The 15,690-nt window shown below is 38.3% G+C and overlaps 1 protein-coding gene across 4 annotated transcripts in view; it reads left to right on the top strand.

Annotated features, from left to right (window-relative positions):
* The window catches only part of PIK3C3 (phosphatidylinositol 3-kinase catalytic subunit type 3), an 83,643-nt gene that overhangs the window by 42,844 nt on the left and 25,109 nt on the right, over nucleotides 1-15,690 (top strand). For all 4 annotated transcript variants that reach the window (XM_086770193.1, XM_086770192.1, XM_086770190.1 and 1 more), the window contains 2 exons: nucleotides 94-168; nucleotides 12,380-12,548. In XM_086770193.1, coding sequence (XP_086626319.1) covers nucleotides 94-168; nucleotides 12,380-12,548 — 244 coding nt within the window. The remainder of the gene's footprint in view (nucleotides 1-93; nucleotides 169-12,379; nucleotides 12,549-15,690) is intronic.

The raw sequence follows: 15,690 nt of genomic DNA, 5'->3' as shown, positions 1-15,690 counted from the left end.
CCAAGATAATGTCACATGCTCTTGTTAATTGTGTGGAACTTGTTGCTCTCCAGGAAAGATACTATACTGATGTTTCCAATTTACTCGTTACAGCTGGTTATTGTGTAATTACATACATCCTTGGAGTTGGAGATAGACATCTGGATAATCTTTTGCTAACAAAAACAGGTAATTGTTTTTAGCAGTATGATTTTATAACAGCAGTTGTTTAATTTCTGATGTGTTAGTACTATTTTGCTTCATTTTCCTTTTGAGTATAACGCACTGAATATTGTAAATTAGAAGATATTTTTAAATGTGAAGTTATATTGTCTCAGTTAAGGTAATATTTGATCCAGTGAATCAAAGGTTAGGTTTAAACTATTAGTAGTGTGAAGTAGCAGTTGAAGAATAAGAAAGGAAATAGATTAATTGCTCTCTAAACACCTTAGTAGGCAAGATATAATGACTATCTGATAATGTGGTTTTGATGTCCATTTAAGAGCCATTTATACATCTGTAGGTGAAGTTAGACTTCTGTTACCTGAACACAGATGTGTTTATGAACACTGAGGAGTTTGTATAGTTTTCAACTGGCTTATTTTACAGTCCTGTGTTCTACTGTCACATTTTTTTTACATTGAAAGCTGGGCCTGTAAGTCATTTTTTGCTAAACACAAGAGTTTTCTTGAGTGATGCTACCTTTTTTGAAAGTAGTATGGACATGGTATATGGTAAAATTTGCCTTTGCATAAGACCAAGAAACATTTCACTGTTATCTTAAACTTGGCTAGAATCATAATTACTTTTTTTTTTCCAGAATTCTTGGTCCAAAACTGAAAAAAAGGATGCTTTAAAAATATTTTTGAAGTCACTTCAGCCCCAAGGATTCTAGCTGGTTTTTTAGCAAGCAATTTAATTTTTCATTAAATTGTTATGTTCCTGGTTAGTAGCTTTTTTAACATGGTATCAGAAAGCAAATTCAAGATCTACTAATTGGGTGCCAGTGTATTTTAATAGTTGTCAAGTAATTCTGCTTTTTTACTGTATGCTATTCCAAATACAGTAGATGCTTAGACACGTATTATCTGTAGTCGTATGGAATTAGATGTGATCTTGATGACTTCTCTGAGAAGTGCAAATTCTTGTCTCAGGTTTGACTTTGTTTTAAGCAAAGTGGTTCTGTGAAGTTTCCAAGTCTGTATGGTTTTCTAAGTACATGGTATGTCCCAGAAATGGGAATGTCACATGAGACAGGATTCACTTCAGCATTTTTTGTTCCCTAGGAATCTTGTGTTCTTGATTAAACAAAACCGCTGTACAAACCACAAATCCAAGTGTTTCACCATCGGCCTAACTGAGCTGACTGGACCATTTAGTTCTAGTTGAGATTGTGTATATGTATATTTAAGCCTTCTTTAAAAACAAAGAAGGAAATAGACTCTTGAGTGTGCTGCTCATTACAAATTCAAAGCTGGGGGAAAGTAGTAGAAGTTACTTTTTAATTAAGTACATTCTTTCATTTGCAGCAAAACCCAAGTCTCTTGCAAGTTCGAAGTTCAGAATAGCAGCTACGCGTTCTGATTCTAACTTATTTTAAATTTTAAAATGTTTTTATTTTTTTGCCATCTTTATGGATTAATAACAGACCCAATAGAGTGAATAATTCTAGTGATTCTAAATAAATAGAAGACTTCTTTAGCAGAGGATAGAAAATATTTGAAAATTAAGCTATTCCAAGTATTACAATCAATGCCTTGAGTTGGAGGAAAATTTGGGTGTGTTACTTGAATAATTAATTTGTGTGTAGCTGCATGAACTTCACAACATTTTAACAAACAAAAACATTTCTTGTAGGGGAAAAATTTTTGGGGGATTTTTTTGGCTGCTTGGGTTTTTTTTGTTTCCTTACTTTTGAACCACAGCTTCCCGTAGGAGTTCTGATGCCTTGAATACCGTATTATTACATAGTGATGAAGAGTTAGGAGTTGTTGTTTATAATAGTGAAACGTTTACTAAATGAGAAACATGTAAATAAGAAATGTTATTTGGGGAAAAGAGAAACATCCAGGTGGAAGGTTTGTTAGTTTACAGATAGGGCTGAAGGATGTATTGCTTTGACTCAGCATACTTTGTATGAAAGAGTTCAAAATGAAACATTGTGCCCTGATTAGAGTAAAAGTTCTTGCTCTAACCAGATGGGGGAACAACCAAAGGAAGTGTATTTTTCCTTATTTACTTGGAAATGCACAAATGGACACTTACGAATCTGTCTTGAGACATCTCTATCATTTGTCTAAGGTGACAAGTGCAAATCTCTCCATAGCAGGCACTGCTGGCATGCTCGGAGTAGTAATATCTTAGTGTTTTGATGTGGAGTGAAGTGCATTTTGCCTGTCTGTGTTAAAAACTAACAGCACAATGTCTGTTTGGCTTAGTGGAAGAACTTAAGCAGTACAGCAGAGGGCAGCGCGCGTCCGTGGTTCATTCTGAGGCTGAAATTCTTTTCATCTGCCTGCTGTGCTCTGTCACTGTGCTCTGTCACATCCCGAAGGAGGTCTTTTGAGCTATCAGGAGAAATTCTTATGTTCCAAATACAACAAAGACTTACTACAAAGACTTCTTGCTACTGAGAATCCCTTAGACTTAAGTTGGAAAAAGATAACTTCATTCTTCTCTTGAAGACTGGAAGCTATAAGTACCTTTTTTCAAAAGTATATGACCATATATGCATCATCCCATGTGTATATGACCATATATGCATATCATATATATGCATATATGATATTTATTTAAGTAATTGAAGCTTTACAGTGAAAGAATGCTGAGTACCAGTTGTGGGTTCACATCGTTTCCTTAGAATTATATGGGAATATATAGAATCATAGAATCAAGGACTAGTTTGGGTTGGAAGAGACCTTTAAAGCCCATCCAGTCCAACCCCCCTGCAAGAAGCAGGGACATCTCCAACCAGATCAGGTTGCTCAGAGACCCGTCCAACCTGGCCTTGAATGTTTCGAGGGATGAGGCATCTACTACCTCTCCAGGCAATCTGTTCCACTGTTCCACCACCCTGAATGTAAAACTTTTTTTTCCTCATGAAGTCTGAATCTACCTCTGTCTATTTGAAACGCATTACCCCTTGTCTTATCTCAACTGACCCTGCTAAAGAGTTTCTTTTTGTCCTGTCCTCGTAGGAGAGGTGCTCCAGCCCTCTGATTGTCTTTGTGGCCCTCCTCTGGACTCAATCCAATAGGGCCATGCTCTTCTTATGTTGGAAGCCACAGCTGGATGTTGTACTCCAGATGGTATCACACCAGAGCAGAGTAGAGAGGCAGAATCACTTCCCTCTACCTGCTGGCCATGTTCCTCTTGATGCAGCCCGGGATGTGGTTGCTGCAAGGGTGCATTGGTGGCTGATGTTGAGCTTCTCACCACCAGTACCCCCAAGTCCTTCTCAGGACTGCTCTCGATCTATTATCTGCCCAGCCTGTATTTGTGCATGGGGTTTCCCTGACCCACATACAGGACCTTGCACTTGGCCTGGTTGAACTTTGAGGTTTGCACGGGCCCACCTATCCAGCCTGTCAAGGTCCCTCTGGATGGCATCCCTTCCTTCCATTGTGTTGATTGCACCACACAGCTTGGCATCACTGGTGAACTTGCTGAGGGTACTCTCTGTCCCGCTGTCCATGTCACCGACAGAGAGATGTTAGAGAACACTGATCCCTGAGGAATGCCCCTCATCACCAGTCTCCACGTGGACATCGAGCCATTGACTGCAACTCTTTTGAGTGCGGCCATCCAGCCAATTCCTTATCCACCAATGATCTGTCCATCAAATCCGTGTCTCTCCAGTATTGTTGCCTGTTTCAGCTCTACCTTTTAGTTTGGTGGATGTAGCCACATTGTGTTGAACTCCCTCCAATCAAAATCTTGCATCATCTTTTACAAACGGATGTCTATGCTTATCATAGATACGGTATAATTTAAGTATTAAGCAATAGATAATGAAGCTCATAAAAACAAGGGTTTTTTTCTCACTCAGTGTTAGAATTGTTTTTTTGAGCTGTACGATGAGAATATTTTATCTGAGTGAAATAATTTCTGCTCTCTTTCATCACTCTTTTATGCCTGTAATTCTAGAAATAGGGTGACTTTTTTTTTTTAAACAGTCTTAAACAAGAAATCTAGCTTTTCAGATTTTTAATTGCTATAACATTGTACTTCAAGGGCAGCTATAGAGTTTATTTGGAAAGAGATACAGGGAACCTCCAGTCAAAACATCCTTACATATCAGTAATGTTAAAAATTACAAGAATACTTGTATCATTTTCACAAAGGACCTTAGCTTGTATCAGTTTCACTAATGTGCCTTAGCTTGTAACGTGAATGTCAAATTGTATAGTCAGTATTGCAATGTAGGAATATTTGTTTTCACAGGGAATTTTAAACTTCCTACTTCTCCGGGAGATGAAATATGTTACCAGTTGCTGTATGTTAATTTCTTCTTTCCAGATCTATAGCAGCAGATATTAGTGTGTCTTGTAAATAACAAGGCACTGTTTCGCAGCTGAATACCCAGCTTTAAGTAACATCAGTGCCTTGTTGTAGGATTACAGACTGATTTATATTTTAATGCCAGGATCTGACTTACCAGCTAATGAATCCTTTTTGCCTTGGAAGGAATTGCTGGATAGTTGAGGAGCTGGATTGTGGTAACAAGACATAGCATGTTCAGTTAATGTTCATGTAATATGTGTTATGCTAGTATATTTCATTTATGCCATGTGTTCCCTTGAAAATAGTTTCTTCTGCATTTGTTTCACACTCTGTTTTTGATTTTAGAGCTGGGACCGGTGGCTGGCCAGCTTAATATTTCAATAACCTTCAGGGACCTACATGTAAATTCAAGATCCCATTATAGGTTCCATAAATACAGGTGCTTTGATCTGAACTCTACACCTGAAATTGCTCTGTAGCAGTAGAGCAAATTGCTATGTGGCTAAAATTACATTATAATATCTGAGGGCAGGTCGAAGACTGAGGGCTCAGAACTTGAAAACCACATTTGCTTTTAGCATCGTATGTCGATAGGTGAAAGAACTGAACTGTCTTCTCATACAATGCTTAGAGGTAGGGCTGTGGTCTATATTCAGTGTGAAGTGCATCATTAACATCGGATTTATTCTTCTTTCTCAGTTAGAAAGAGTTGCCAGGTAAGACAGCAAAGATCAGAAGAGTTCCATATGTGAAATGACACTATGCGTTTGCACTTTCAGTGGTTTTCAGTTAAAACTGTCTTTTCTAAAGCAGTTGTGAACACGACAAACATGGTAAAGCAATAGGAATCAAAACCTCTTTCTGTATCAGTGCTTAGATATGTATATTGGTAAATACATTTATTAATGTTGCAAACTACTATCGTGTGTAAAATGCAGTGGAATTTTTAAATATGTTTTGAAATGTTACTGGTCTTAATAGAGGAGCATCCTTTTAAAAAAAAAAAACAAAACTAACACATACTGTTATCCTTTAGATTTCTCTCTGCAACTCCCAGTTTCCATGGTGCCTACCAAAGAGAATATAAAGTTTTAGCTGTTGATCTGCTAAACCATTCTCTTATAGGTATCTTGAATGGTATTTCTCATTTAACAATACATATCTGACTACATATGTGTTTTGAGATGGACAGCCTGAGGTGTGAGGGGGAAAAATTACATTGCTTAGCACACGCTGGCCCCTTATCCATTATATGGGTGATGATGATCACTGGAGAGGTGGGCCCGTGCCAACCTCATGAAGTTCAACCAGGCCAAGTGCAAGGTCCTGCACCTGGGTCATGGCAATCCCAGGCGCAAATACAGGCTGGGTGGGGAATGGATTGAGAGCAGGCCTGAGGAGAAGGACTTGGGAGTGCTGGTGGATGAGAAGCTTAACATGAGCAGGCAATGCACCCTTGCGGCCCAGAAGGCCAACCACATCCTGGGCTGCATCAAGAGAAGCGTGGCCAGCAGGTCGAGGGAGGTGATTCTCCCCCTCTGCTCTGCCCTGGTGAGACCCCACCTGGAGTACTGTGTCCAGTTCTGGAGCCCCCAACACAAGAAGGACATGGACCAGTTGGAGAAGGTCCAGAGGAGGGCCACAAAGATGATAAAAGGGCTGGAGCACCTCTCTTATGAGGCCAGGCTGAGAGAGTTGGGGCTGTTCAGTCTGGAGAAGAGGAGGCTCCGGGGATACCTGATAGCGGTCTTCCAGTACCTCAAGGGGGCCTACAAGAAAGATGGGGAAAGGCTGTTTAGTAGGGCCTGTTGCAATAGGACGAGGGGTAATGGTTTTAAAATAGAGGGAGGTAGATTTAGATTGGATATTAGGAAAAAATTTTTTACGATGCGAGTTATAGAACACTGGAACAGGTTGCCCGGAAAAGTGGTGGAGGCCCCATCCCTGGAAACGTTCAAGGCCAGGCTGGATGAGGCTCTGAGCAACCTGACCTAGTCAGGGATGTCCCTGCTTCTTGCAGGGGGGTTGGACTAGAAGACCTTTGAAGATCCCTTCCAACCCTAACCATTCTATGATTCTATGATAAACTCTACTTCCAGCTGTTGCTGCATACTGAGTTTAAAATCTGTCTCCTGAATAAGTCCTTAACAATTCATACTACTTTCTTCCATTTGTCTGAAGACTATAGAAAAGTCATAATGTGTAGCTGATGAAAACGATGCCAATAAATTTGACATTCTGATTTTTTTTCACTATGATACCGCTTTTTTAGCAGGGAAGTTTTAACGGTAACATCTGAATTTGCTGGGAAAGCCAGGAAACCACCCCATCCATCCACTCATTTTCATTAGTGGAATTCTTATCCTTCAACTTCATTATTATTGCTTCCTATTTAAAATAAGAATTCAGTTAAAATAGTCACTAAATTGTACTTTTACTATACAAGCCAGGTTAAAATAATAGTGGCAATTGCAGTTTACAGAAAATATATTGAAATTCAGAGCTTCAGAGTTTTTATGTATTGGTTGAGGCTTTTTTCCTTCCCAAAAATAGGAACAGATAAATTTTGAATAATTTGTAAAGGCTTTCTTACCTGTTAAAAGACAATTGACACCAGATTTTATTTTATTTCAGTAATGATGTCTAACTTGCTTTGCCTTCCACATTTTGTTTAAGGATTTCAGAGTTCTGTTCAGATTTTCAGTAGCTTTTCCTAACAATCCTCTGGTGAAATAAAACAATTTCTGTGCTGCTATATGGGAACTTTCTCCTGTACTAAAATCTAGGCATTAGCGGTAAAAGTGATGGACAACTGAGCCTCAGTCAGATGTTATTGGCTAATGCAAGCACCAGATATCAATTTTTAGTCTCCACAAGTCCATGCCTCACTTAAACAAAGATCATTTCACTCTCAAGGCTGAAAGGAACTCAGATGGACTTTCAAATCCCTCAGGCACTGACTACTAGTCAGGGAAACTTTCCATATTTGATGTAATTTCCTTGATCTGCAAGGACCTGTTCTCCATATTCCATGTTAGAAAACAAGGTGTTCAGTAGAAAAATGTAGTCAGCCTCATAAATAATAATAAAAAAAAAGCAAACAAAACCCAAACTCAAAAGTACACAGCAGTATCAGCTTTTAAGTTTTGAATGAGGTGATTTTGTATGTGCTTGCTGCATTATTGCATATTCCTCATCCCCTTTGGGTCAATAAATGCCCTGTGTCTTGCTCTTTCTACAGTAAAGTACCTTAAATGGGGAGTGGAAAGTGATTATTAGGGCACTGGTTTTTAAGGTGAGAAACTTTATTTGAAATCTTTCCCGCAGAGATTTTTCCTGCTTCCTGAAAGAGTGCTAATGTCATCTTTTAGACTTTGAGGAATGAGCCACTTTCAACATCAGAAATGTTTGTCCAAAGCTGTGTATCTTGAACTACATGTAGGTGCCTACATGCAGTCCTGCTCCCAGCCTTGACACAGGGCAGGAAGTTCATTCATATTTGTCAGTGGTCGCAAGGTTTTTCCTGAATTATTATGTTTTCTTTTTGTCAGATGCCTAAAATCTCCCATTTTTATAAGGAACTCACATTTCTAAATAAGTCTCCAAGGGTTTCAGTGTCTAAATATTAGAAATTCAAGGCCTTTATATCTAGGCTTACAAGAATGTAAGAGGTTCAGAGGATGAAATCTGTTGCACCTGTTGTCTTCAGTAACTTGTCTTTTAGTTTGAAATATAACTCAAACAAAAACCCCTCATCCATGTGATTTAGCAGTCATTCAGGAACAGTAGTAAACCAAAATGACAAGTTCAGTTTTGTCTTTAATTTATAAGCATGGCTAATAATTAAAATCCCTTTAAATTAAGATACAATAAATCTGAAGAAGATTAATTAGAAGCTAAGATAAAAACATGATGGTCTAGGAGATCAAAGTGTATGTGTTGAGTCATCTTCTAAAATCAGTAGAGAAGTTATGCTTATCAACCAAATTACCTAACTTTCAGGTACTTCCAAATATGAACTGCACAAACTGTGTGACACTCCAGACCTAAAAAAGCTCACTCAATACCTGCCCAAATAAGATGCTGATTCTCCTGTAGATTGTTTTTCAGCTGTGATCACTAGACAAAGTTATTTTATAAGTATTGTCATACCTGAGGCTGACAGATTTCAAGTGAGTAGTGTTTTGAGGAACTGTGCTCTTGAAGAAAAAAGTGTTTAAATTAAAAAAAAAAAAAATTATAAATTGTTTCTGGCAGATTTTGCCTCCATCCTTACAGGGGCAAATCAGGAGTGATAGCTATGTTAGAGGACAATACTATTCACAGTAAAAGTCAATTCTACCAGAATAAAAATTCTGATTAAATGTATTTTCTGTCTTTTTAAATTTACCTCTTCAGTACAGTAATTTTGAGATCAAATTATTATTTTTTGTTTGTTTGTTTGAAGTTCATATAACCTACAACAGTTGCTTTATATAGAGCTGGAGTGTTCAGGTTCCTATTTTTTCCTGCTCTTTCTGCTACTATTTAGTATTTTATGGCACTGCACGTTTTCAGATAGGTACTAGAAGCTTTCCCCAGCCTTATTCCTGTAATAGAGCTTACACTCACTGATAGTCTAATTGTCACGTTCATTAATACTGTTAGGGTACGTTCAGTGGGATGTTAGGGATGTTCAGTGTTATACTCCGATCCGAATTTTACTTAGGAAGATCATTTGAGATACTTGCAACCTTTTCTCTTATTATTAAAAAACTTCAAATCATCAAGTTTAACTTGATAAATTTATTTTTTGTTGACATAAATAATATAAATGTCACCTAGTTTTCAGTGTTAAATATACAATCAATTTCATTTGTCCAAAGCAGGCTTGATCTTGTAGTTAAGTGCTCAAGGAGAACGTAAGTCAGACTTGTCTGTAGAACACGCTAGAACTGCAGTACTTCCTTGGGCTGGCTGGTCAGTCTTTCCTGGTGCAGCAGCTTCAGGCAAGCACCAAGGGGAGCCTTCTCTCCATATTCTGTAATACGATATGCTGGCTTAATTGATCTTGGAGAAGCTGCACAAATGAAAATGAGTTAAGTCTGGATTTGAAAAATATTGACTATATTTAATGTATTTAACTTAAAGTTTTTGACATACCTTTTGAGTCAGCCTAAAAATCTGCTGAATTTTGAAGTACTGCTAGGGAAGTTATAATATTAATGCAGGATGGCCTCATCTTATGCTTTCTTTAATCATTCATTCTTAAAAATGAATAAGTAAACTTTTTGATGTCTAATTAATTTATATGAACATGTATCAGTCAGCTATTAAAATGTTTTTGAATGTTTTAGATGCATCTTTATAACTAATTTAAATTATTAATTATCACCTCTTATTCCCTATCTCCAGAGCTGACTAAAAAAAAAGATTTAATTACTGTCACAAGAGTTATTGTTTTATTCAAAATGTTGTCTCTTGACTCTTCAAGGTGACAGGTTTAAATAAGCAACAGAAAACAGACTCTGTCCTCCAAAGTTTTTAATTAAATATTTTTTTTTGTAGCTTAATGATATGCAGGCATATCTATCAAAGTGCTTACTTCAAAAACTTAGTATACAAAAATGAGCTCTAAACATGACTCTTGTAACAGCTTGAAAAAACTATTGAAGGGATGGAGTTGTTTTTTTAGCACAATTAAGTATGCAAAATGTAATTTATCAACTAGCAAATACTTTGCCTGTTTATTAAGCATCCTTGTGATCTTCCTTAGAAAATTTACTGTGATGGAATGTGTTTCTTGGGTTGAAGAGTGCTTATGACATATGTCAAGCAGCCTTCTCTAATGATAGAACATTATTCAAAGAAATGGTCAAAGAGAAGTGACTTAATTGAAAAGTACTCGTTGTTACTTTTTTTTTTTTTCACTTATCGGAATTCATTTATGTAAATTTTTACTTTTTTTTTTCTTTTGTATAAATATTTTTTGGCATATCTGAATTCTTGCCATCTTTTTGTAATGCAGCGCTGGTATGACTAAAGTCATTGTTTAAATTTTGCATTTTGAACTGAAAATTTGTATGTAAAAGACTTTAAAAAACTTCTTTTTCCTTTATAACATCAATATTTTTCACTTAAGAAGGGAGTCAAGAATGTTCCTAGAAACTGGCTTCCTGTTTTGATTTGTTTTGAAAACATTTTTGTTTGTGTATTTATATAATATTTAATCTTCAGGTTATCTAAATGGTTCACTAGGATTTTTTGAACTTGCTCGTGTTTCACTTGTCACCTATTGCATCTCATATGTGATTCAGTACTATTGAAAGGGAATACAACGAATACTCCCCAAAGAAGATCATAGAATAGTTTGGGCTGGAAGGGACTTTTAAAGACCATCCAGTCATCCCCCCCCTGCAAGGAGCAGGGACATCTCCAAACAGATCAGGTTGCTCAGAGCCTCATCCAGCCTGGCCTTGAATGTTTCCAGGGATGGGGCATCCACCACCTCTCTGGGCAACCGGCTCCAGTGTTCCACCATCCTCATTGCAAAAAATTTCCTTATATCCAGTCTGAATCTACCTCCTTCTAGCTTAAAATCATTACCTCTTGTCCTGTCACAACAGGCCTTGCTAAAGAGCTTCTTCTCATCTTTCTTGTAGGCCTCCTTTATGTACTGGAAGGCCACTGTAAGGTCTCCCCGGAGCCTCCTCTTCTCCAGGCTGAGCAGCCCCAAATCTCTCAGCCTGTCCTCATAGGAGAGGTGCTCCAGCCCTCTGATCATCTTCATGGCCTCCTCTGGACCCTCTCCAACTGGACCATGTCCTTCTTATGTTGGGGGCTCCAGAACTGGACACAGTACTCCAGGTGGGGTCTCACCAGAGCGGAGTAGAGGGGGAGAATCACCTCCCTCGACCTGCTGGCCACGCTCCTTTTGTTGCAGCCCAGGATGCGGTTGGCCTTCTGGGCTGCAAGCGTACATTGCCAGCTCATGTTGAGCTTCCCATCCACCAGTAGCCCCAAGTCATCCTCCTCAGGGATCTGTGGAGAATTTCTCAGGAGATCTGAGAAGTACTGTAAGCAGCATGGCTGCACACCAGCTCTTGATAGGAAGGGAAGTTGCTTTGTACATTAGAAGGAAGAAATGTGTATAGTTTTTACTATATGAATGCTGCAGAAACATTTTAAACGTACTCAGTTGATCTGAGAAGAGAAATATAGTGATCAAGTGGTGTAACTCTTGCATTTTGGTACTGAAAAAGTGCAAGACAGAATTTGGCACATTTGAACTATAATTTCAGGTATGGAATTGTAGTGATGTTTCTTCAGTGTATTTGAAAACTGTTCATAAATTTTAACGTTACTCAACTCTTAAATAATTTCTAAGCAACTTTGAAGTCTTATTTGGTATTTAGTGACTTCAAAAGGACTATTCTTAGGATCATCAGTCTTATTTTTCCTTTGCTAACTTTCACATACAACTAAAATAAAATTTCATGCCACAGCAACAAAATGGCATAATAAATACAATGAAATGTATATATTAATATTTTATTTTGCTAACAAATTCTAAAAAAGGCACAAAGAATTAGTAGTATCTATTATGTAACTGCACGTAATATCTGGTGACTAGCTTCCACATGTTTTAAAAAATAGCACAAAACTCATCAGGTTTGTTATTACTGTTAATGAATTTGAAATGAACTTTAATTTTTTAAACCCATAATTTCAGTTTGGCAGCTGAAGATATAAAATATCTGGTTATAAGCCTTACAGCAAACAATGAATTGTCTTTTTTTGAGAGCTGCTTAGCATCTTCTAGAGATTGTGCTTATAGCTATTTTTTGCTTTACCCCAAGTTTTGCATCAAGACTTGATACTATGTGAAGTGTTATGTTTGCCTTTCCTTCTTCTACAGGTAAACTATTTCACATTGACTTTGGTTATATTTTGGGTCGGGACCCAAAGCCTCTGCCTCCCCCAATGAAGCTGAACAAGGAGATGGTGGAAGGTATGGGAGGCACTCAGAGTGAACAGTACCAGGAGTTCCGTAAGCAGTGCTACACAGCCTTTCTCCATCTCCGCAGGTAACAATACTGTTTTGATGCTTGAATTTGTTAGAACTACGATAAAGCAGGAGAGGAATGTATGAATCAGAGAAGATATTTCTGTTGAAAACTCAAAATTTGTTTGAAGTCTGAACGCAGACACAAGAACTGGTATGAAACAAAGGAAAGAAAACATCACAGCATTGGTGTAATGTGGAGCCTGAATGTTAAGGTCCTTGGTTTTGCTTCTTTAATAACTGAAGTAGCTTTTCATAGCTGCTGTGGAGTATTAAATTGTATCTTGCTTTTTCAGTGTGTTTTCACCCTTAAGCAATTTTTCTGTGATTATTGATGATCAAGTAACTATCCTTTGAACTCTAAGTCATTACTGGTTTGCTGCTTTATCCTCCTCCAGTTTAGATCAGTGATGATCAAATTCTTTGACTTGAAGATGGCACATACATAAGCTTAGTTGTATTCAAGTCGTGCAGGACAGAAATTACCCAGCTGTAGTGACAATCAAGTATGTTAACAGTTTCTGTAGATATCCAGAACTGTGACAGCTAAAACCTCTTTAGACTGTATTTATTTACGGACCAATAGATCTTTCCTTTAAAGTTGTGACTTCATTCTTTTACAGTGACTGTATTAATTACCATCAACTCTCTGAGCCAAGTAGTTCAGCTTTGTTCTGTTTGAACAGAACACAAGTAAGCACTCTTGGTCTGTCCAGTGACATCTTCAATGGAGATGAAAGAATTTCACTTTAATATCGTGATCACATAATGAAAAACTCCAAATAATGTGGAAAAAAATAGTAATATGAAAAGCAAGAGAAATGTACATGTCATATGAAAAGTGGACAGTCAAGGATACAAAATAAAAATGCTCTTTTTAAAAGGAGAAAGAGTAAGGAGCTGGTTTATGAGCTGGTATTATTAATATTTTAAAAGCAATTCAACAGTATGGAAAACAGTAATAATAGAATAGTTTGACCTGAAAGGGACCTTTAAAGGTCATCTAGTCCAAACCCCCTGCAAGAAGCAAGGACATCTTCAAATAGATCAGGTTGCTCAGAGCCCCGTCCAGCCTGGCCTTGAATGTTTCCAGGGAAGGGGCACCCACCACCTCTCTGGGCAACCTGTGCCAGTGTTCCACCACCCTCAGCATGAAAAACATCTTCCTTATGTTTAATCTAAATTCACCCTCTTTTTGTTTAAATACATTGCCCCTTGTCCTGTCGCAACAGACCATGCTAAAAAGTCCGTCCCATCTTTCTTTTAGACCCCCTTTAGGTATTGGAAGGCCTCTCCAGAGCCTTCTCTTCTCCAGGCTGAACAACTCCAACTCTCTCAGCTTGTCCTCATAGGAGAGGTGCTCCAGCCCTCTCATCATGTTTGTGCCCTCCTCTGGACCCACTCCAACAGGTCCATGTCTTTGCTGTGCTGATGGCCCCAGAGCTGGACGCAGTACTCAGGTGGGGTCTCACCAGAGCAGAGTAGAGGGGCAGAATCACCTCCCTCGACCTGCTGGCCACGCTCCTCTTGGTGCAGCCCAGGATGCAGTTGGCCTTCTGGGCTGCAAGGGCACATTGCCGGCTCATGTTGAACTTCTCATCTACCAGCACTTCCAAGTCCTTCTCCTCAGGGCTGCTCTTCATCTATTCTTGACCCAGCCTGTATTTGTTCCTGGGACTGCACTGACCCAGGTGCAGGACCTTGCACTTGGCCTGGTTGAACTTCATGAGGTTTGCATGGGCCCATCTCTTCAGCCTGTCAAGATCCCTCTGGATGGCATCCCTCCCCTCCACTGTGTCGGCAGCACCACACAGCTTGGTGTCGTTGGCAAACTTGCTGACGGTGCTCTCTATCCCTCTTCATGTCGCCAACAAAGATGTTGAACAGGGCCGGTCCAAATACCAACCGCTGAGGAGCACCACTCATCACTGTTCTCCACTTGAACATTGAGCCATTGACCACAACTCTTTGAGTGCAGACATCCAGCCAGTTCCTTATCCACTGAGTGGTCTATCAGTCAAATCCATGTCTGTGTAGTTAAGAGACAAGGATATTGTACAAGACAGTGTCAAAAGCTTTGCACAAGTCCAGGTAGATGATGTCCCTTGCTCATCCCAGATCTGTCAATGCTGTAACCCTGTCATAGAAGGCCACCAGATTTATCAGGCACAATTTGCCCTTAGTGAAGCCATATTGTCTTCACAAACAGCCACGTGTTACTAGCAAAGAGTATTCGTGACTTCAGAGAGCAATCAGAAAGACTTATCTGTATTCCATGTTCTAAATTTCGCTTACAACTCTTTCGTAATACTGTATTTCTTATTTGTGAAATACTTGAGCTGTTTTTCTTGTCTAAACCTAGCAATGGAAAGGTTTGTTGTGTCAGTGAAGGATTATCTATTGCAGTAATTTATGTAATGATTTGCTACAAAGATAGTCATTAAGCATGGAGTCTGGCAGTAATTTGGGTATAAAACTAAACTGTAAATCAAGATGTTTTCATTTTTAATGTCTAGGATTGAAGTTGTAATTATAGTCTCTCCAATATTTGTTCAGTTAAATAGGAAGGTATTTTTAAGTGGTTCTGTATAAATATCTTTAAGGCTTTCAACAAAGATAGCATAGAGCAGTGTTAATATTACTATTACTTTAAGCAGCTAGAGATAAAAATAATTAATATTATTTGCTTATTGAAAAAAGAATAATTAGAGGTGGAGTGGCTTTGTTCTACCAGTTCTACATGTTGACACAAACCCATTCACAGATACTGCTTCTGACTAAGTAGTGTGAAATCATAACCTCTGATTGCTAAGACGAAATGCAAACTCTTGTTTGTCATCTCCGTCAATTTTTGTTTTGTTCGTTCTTCTTTATTTCCCAGTGGTATAGACAGTTCTCTACATCTTTCAAGTGCTGTGTCTCAGTATTTCAGGATTCCTACTGGAATGGGTGTTGCATAGTGAAAACAAATAAAATCGATTTAAAACTTATAAGTTTTGTTCATTGTTTTAGGTTGGAAGCAGTTTGACATAGTATTATTGGTGTGCAGTTTTCTTGTTGGTTTTTGGGGTTTTTTTTTGCGGGGATTGGGGGAGACACTCTGCTTTTTTTTGAACAACTATAATGAGTAGCGTGTGTTTGTCAGCAGTGCTGTAATGAGTGTG

This window comes from Chlamydotis macqueenii, chromosome Z (genome assembly GCF_036417535.1).
Source record: "Chlamydotis macqueenii isolate bChlMac1 chromosome Z, bChlMac1.mat, whole genome shotgun sequence".
Lineage (NCBI taxonomy): Eukaryota > Metazoa > Chordata > Aves > Otidiformes > Otididae > Chlamydotis > Chlamydotis macqueenii.
The sequence above is the reverse complement of the archived record's forward strand: the minus strand, read 5'-3'. Positions and strand labels throughout refer to the sequence as shown.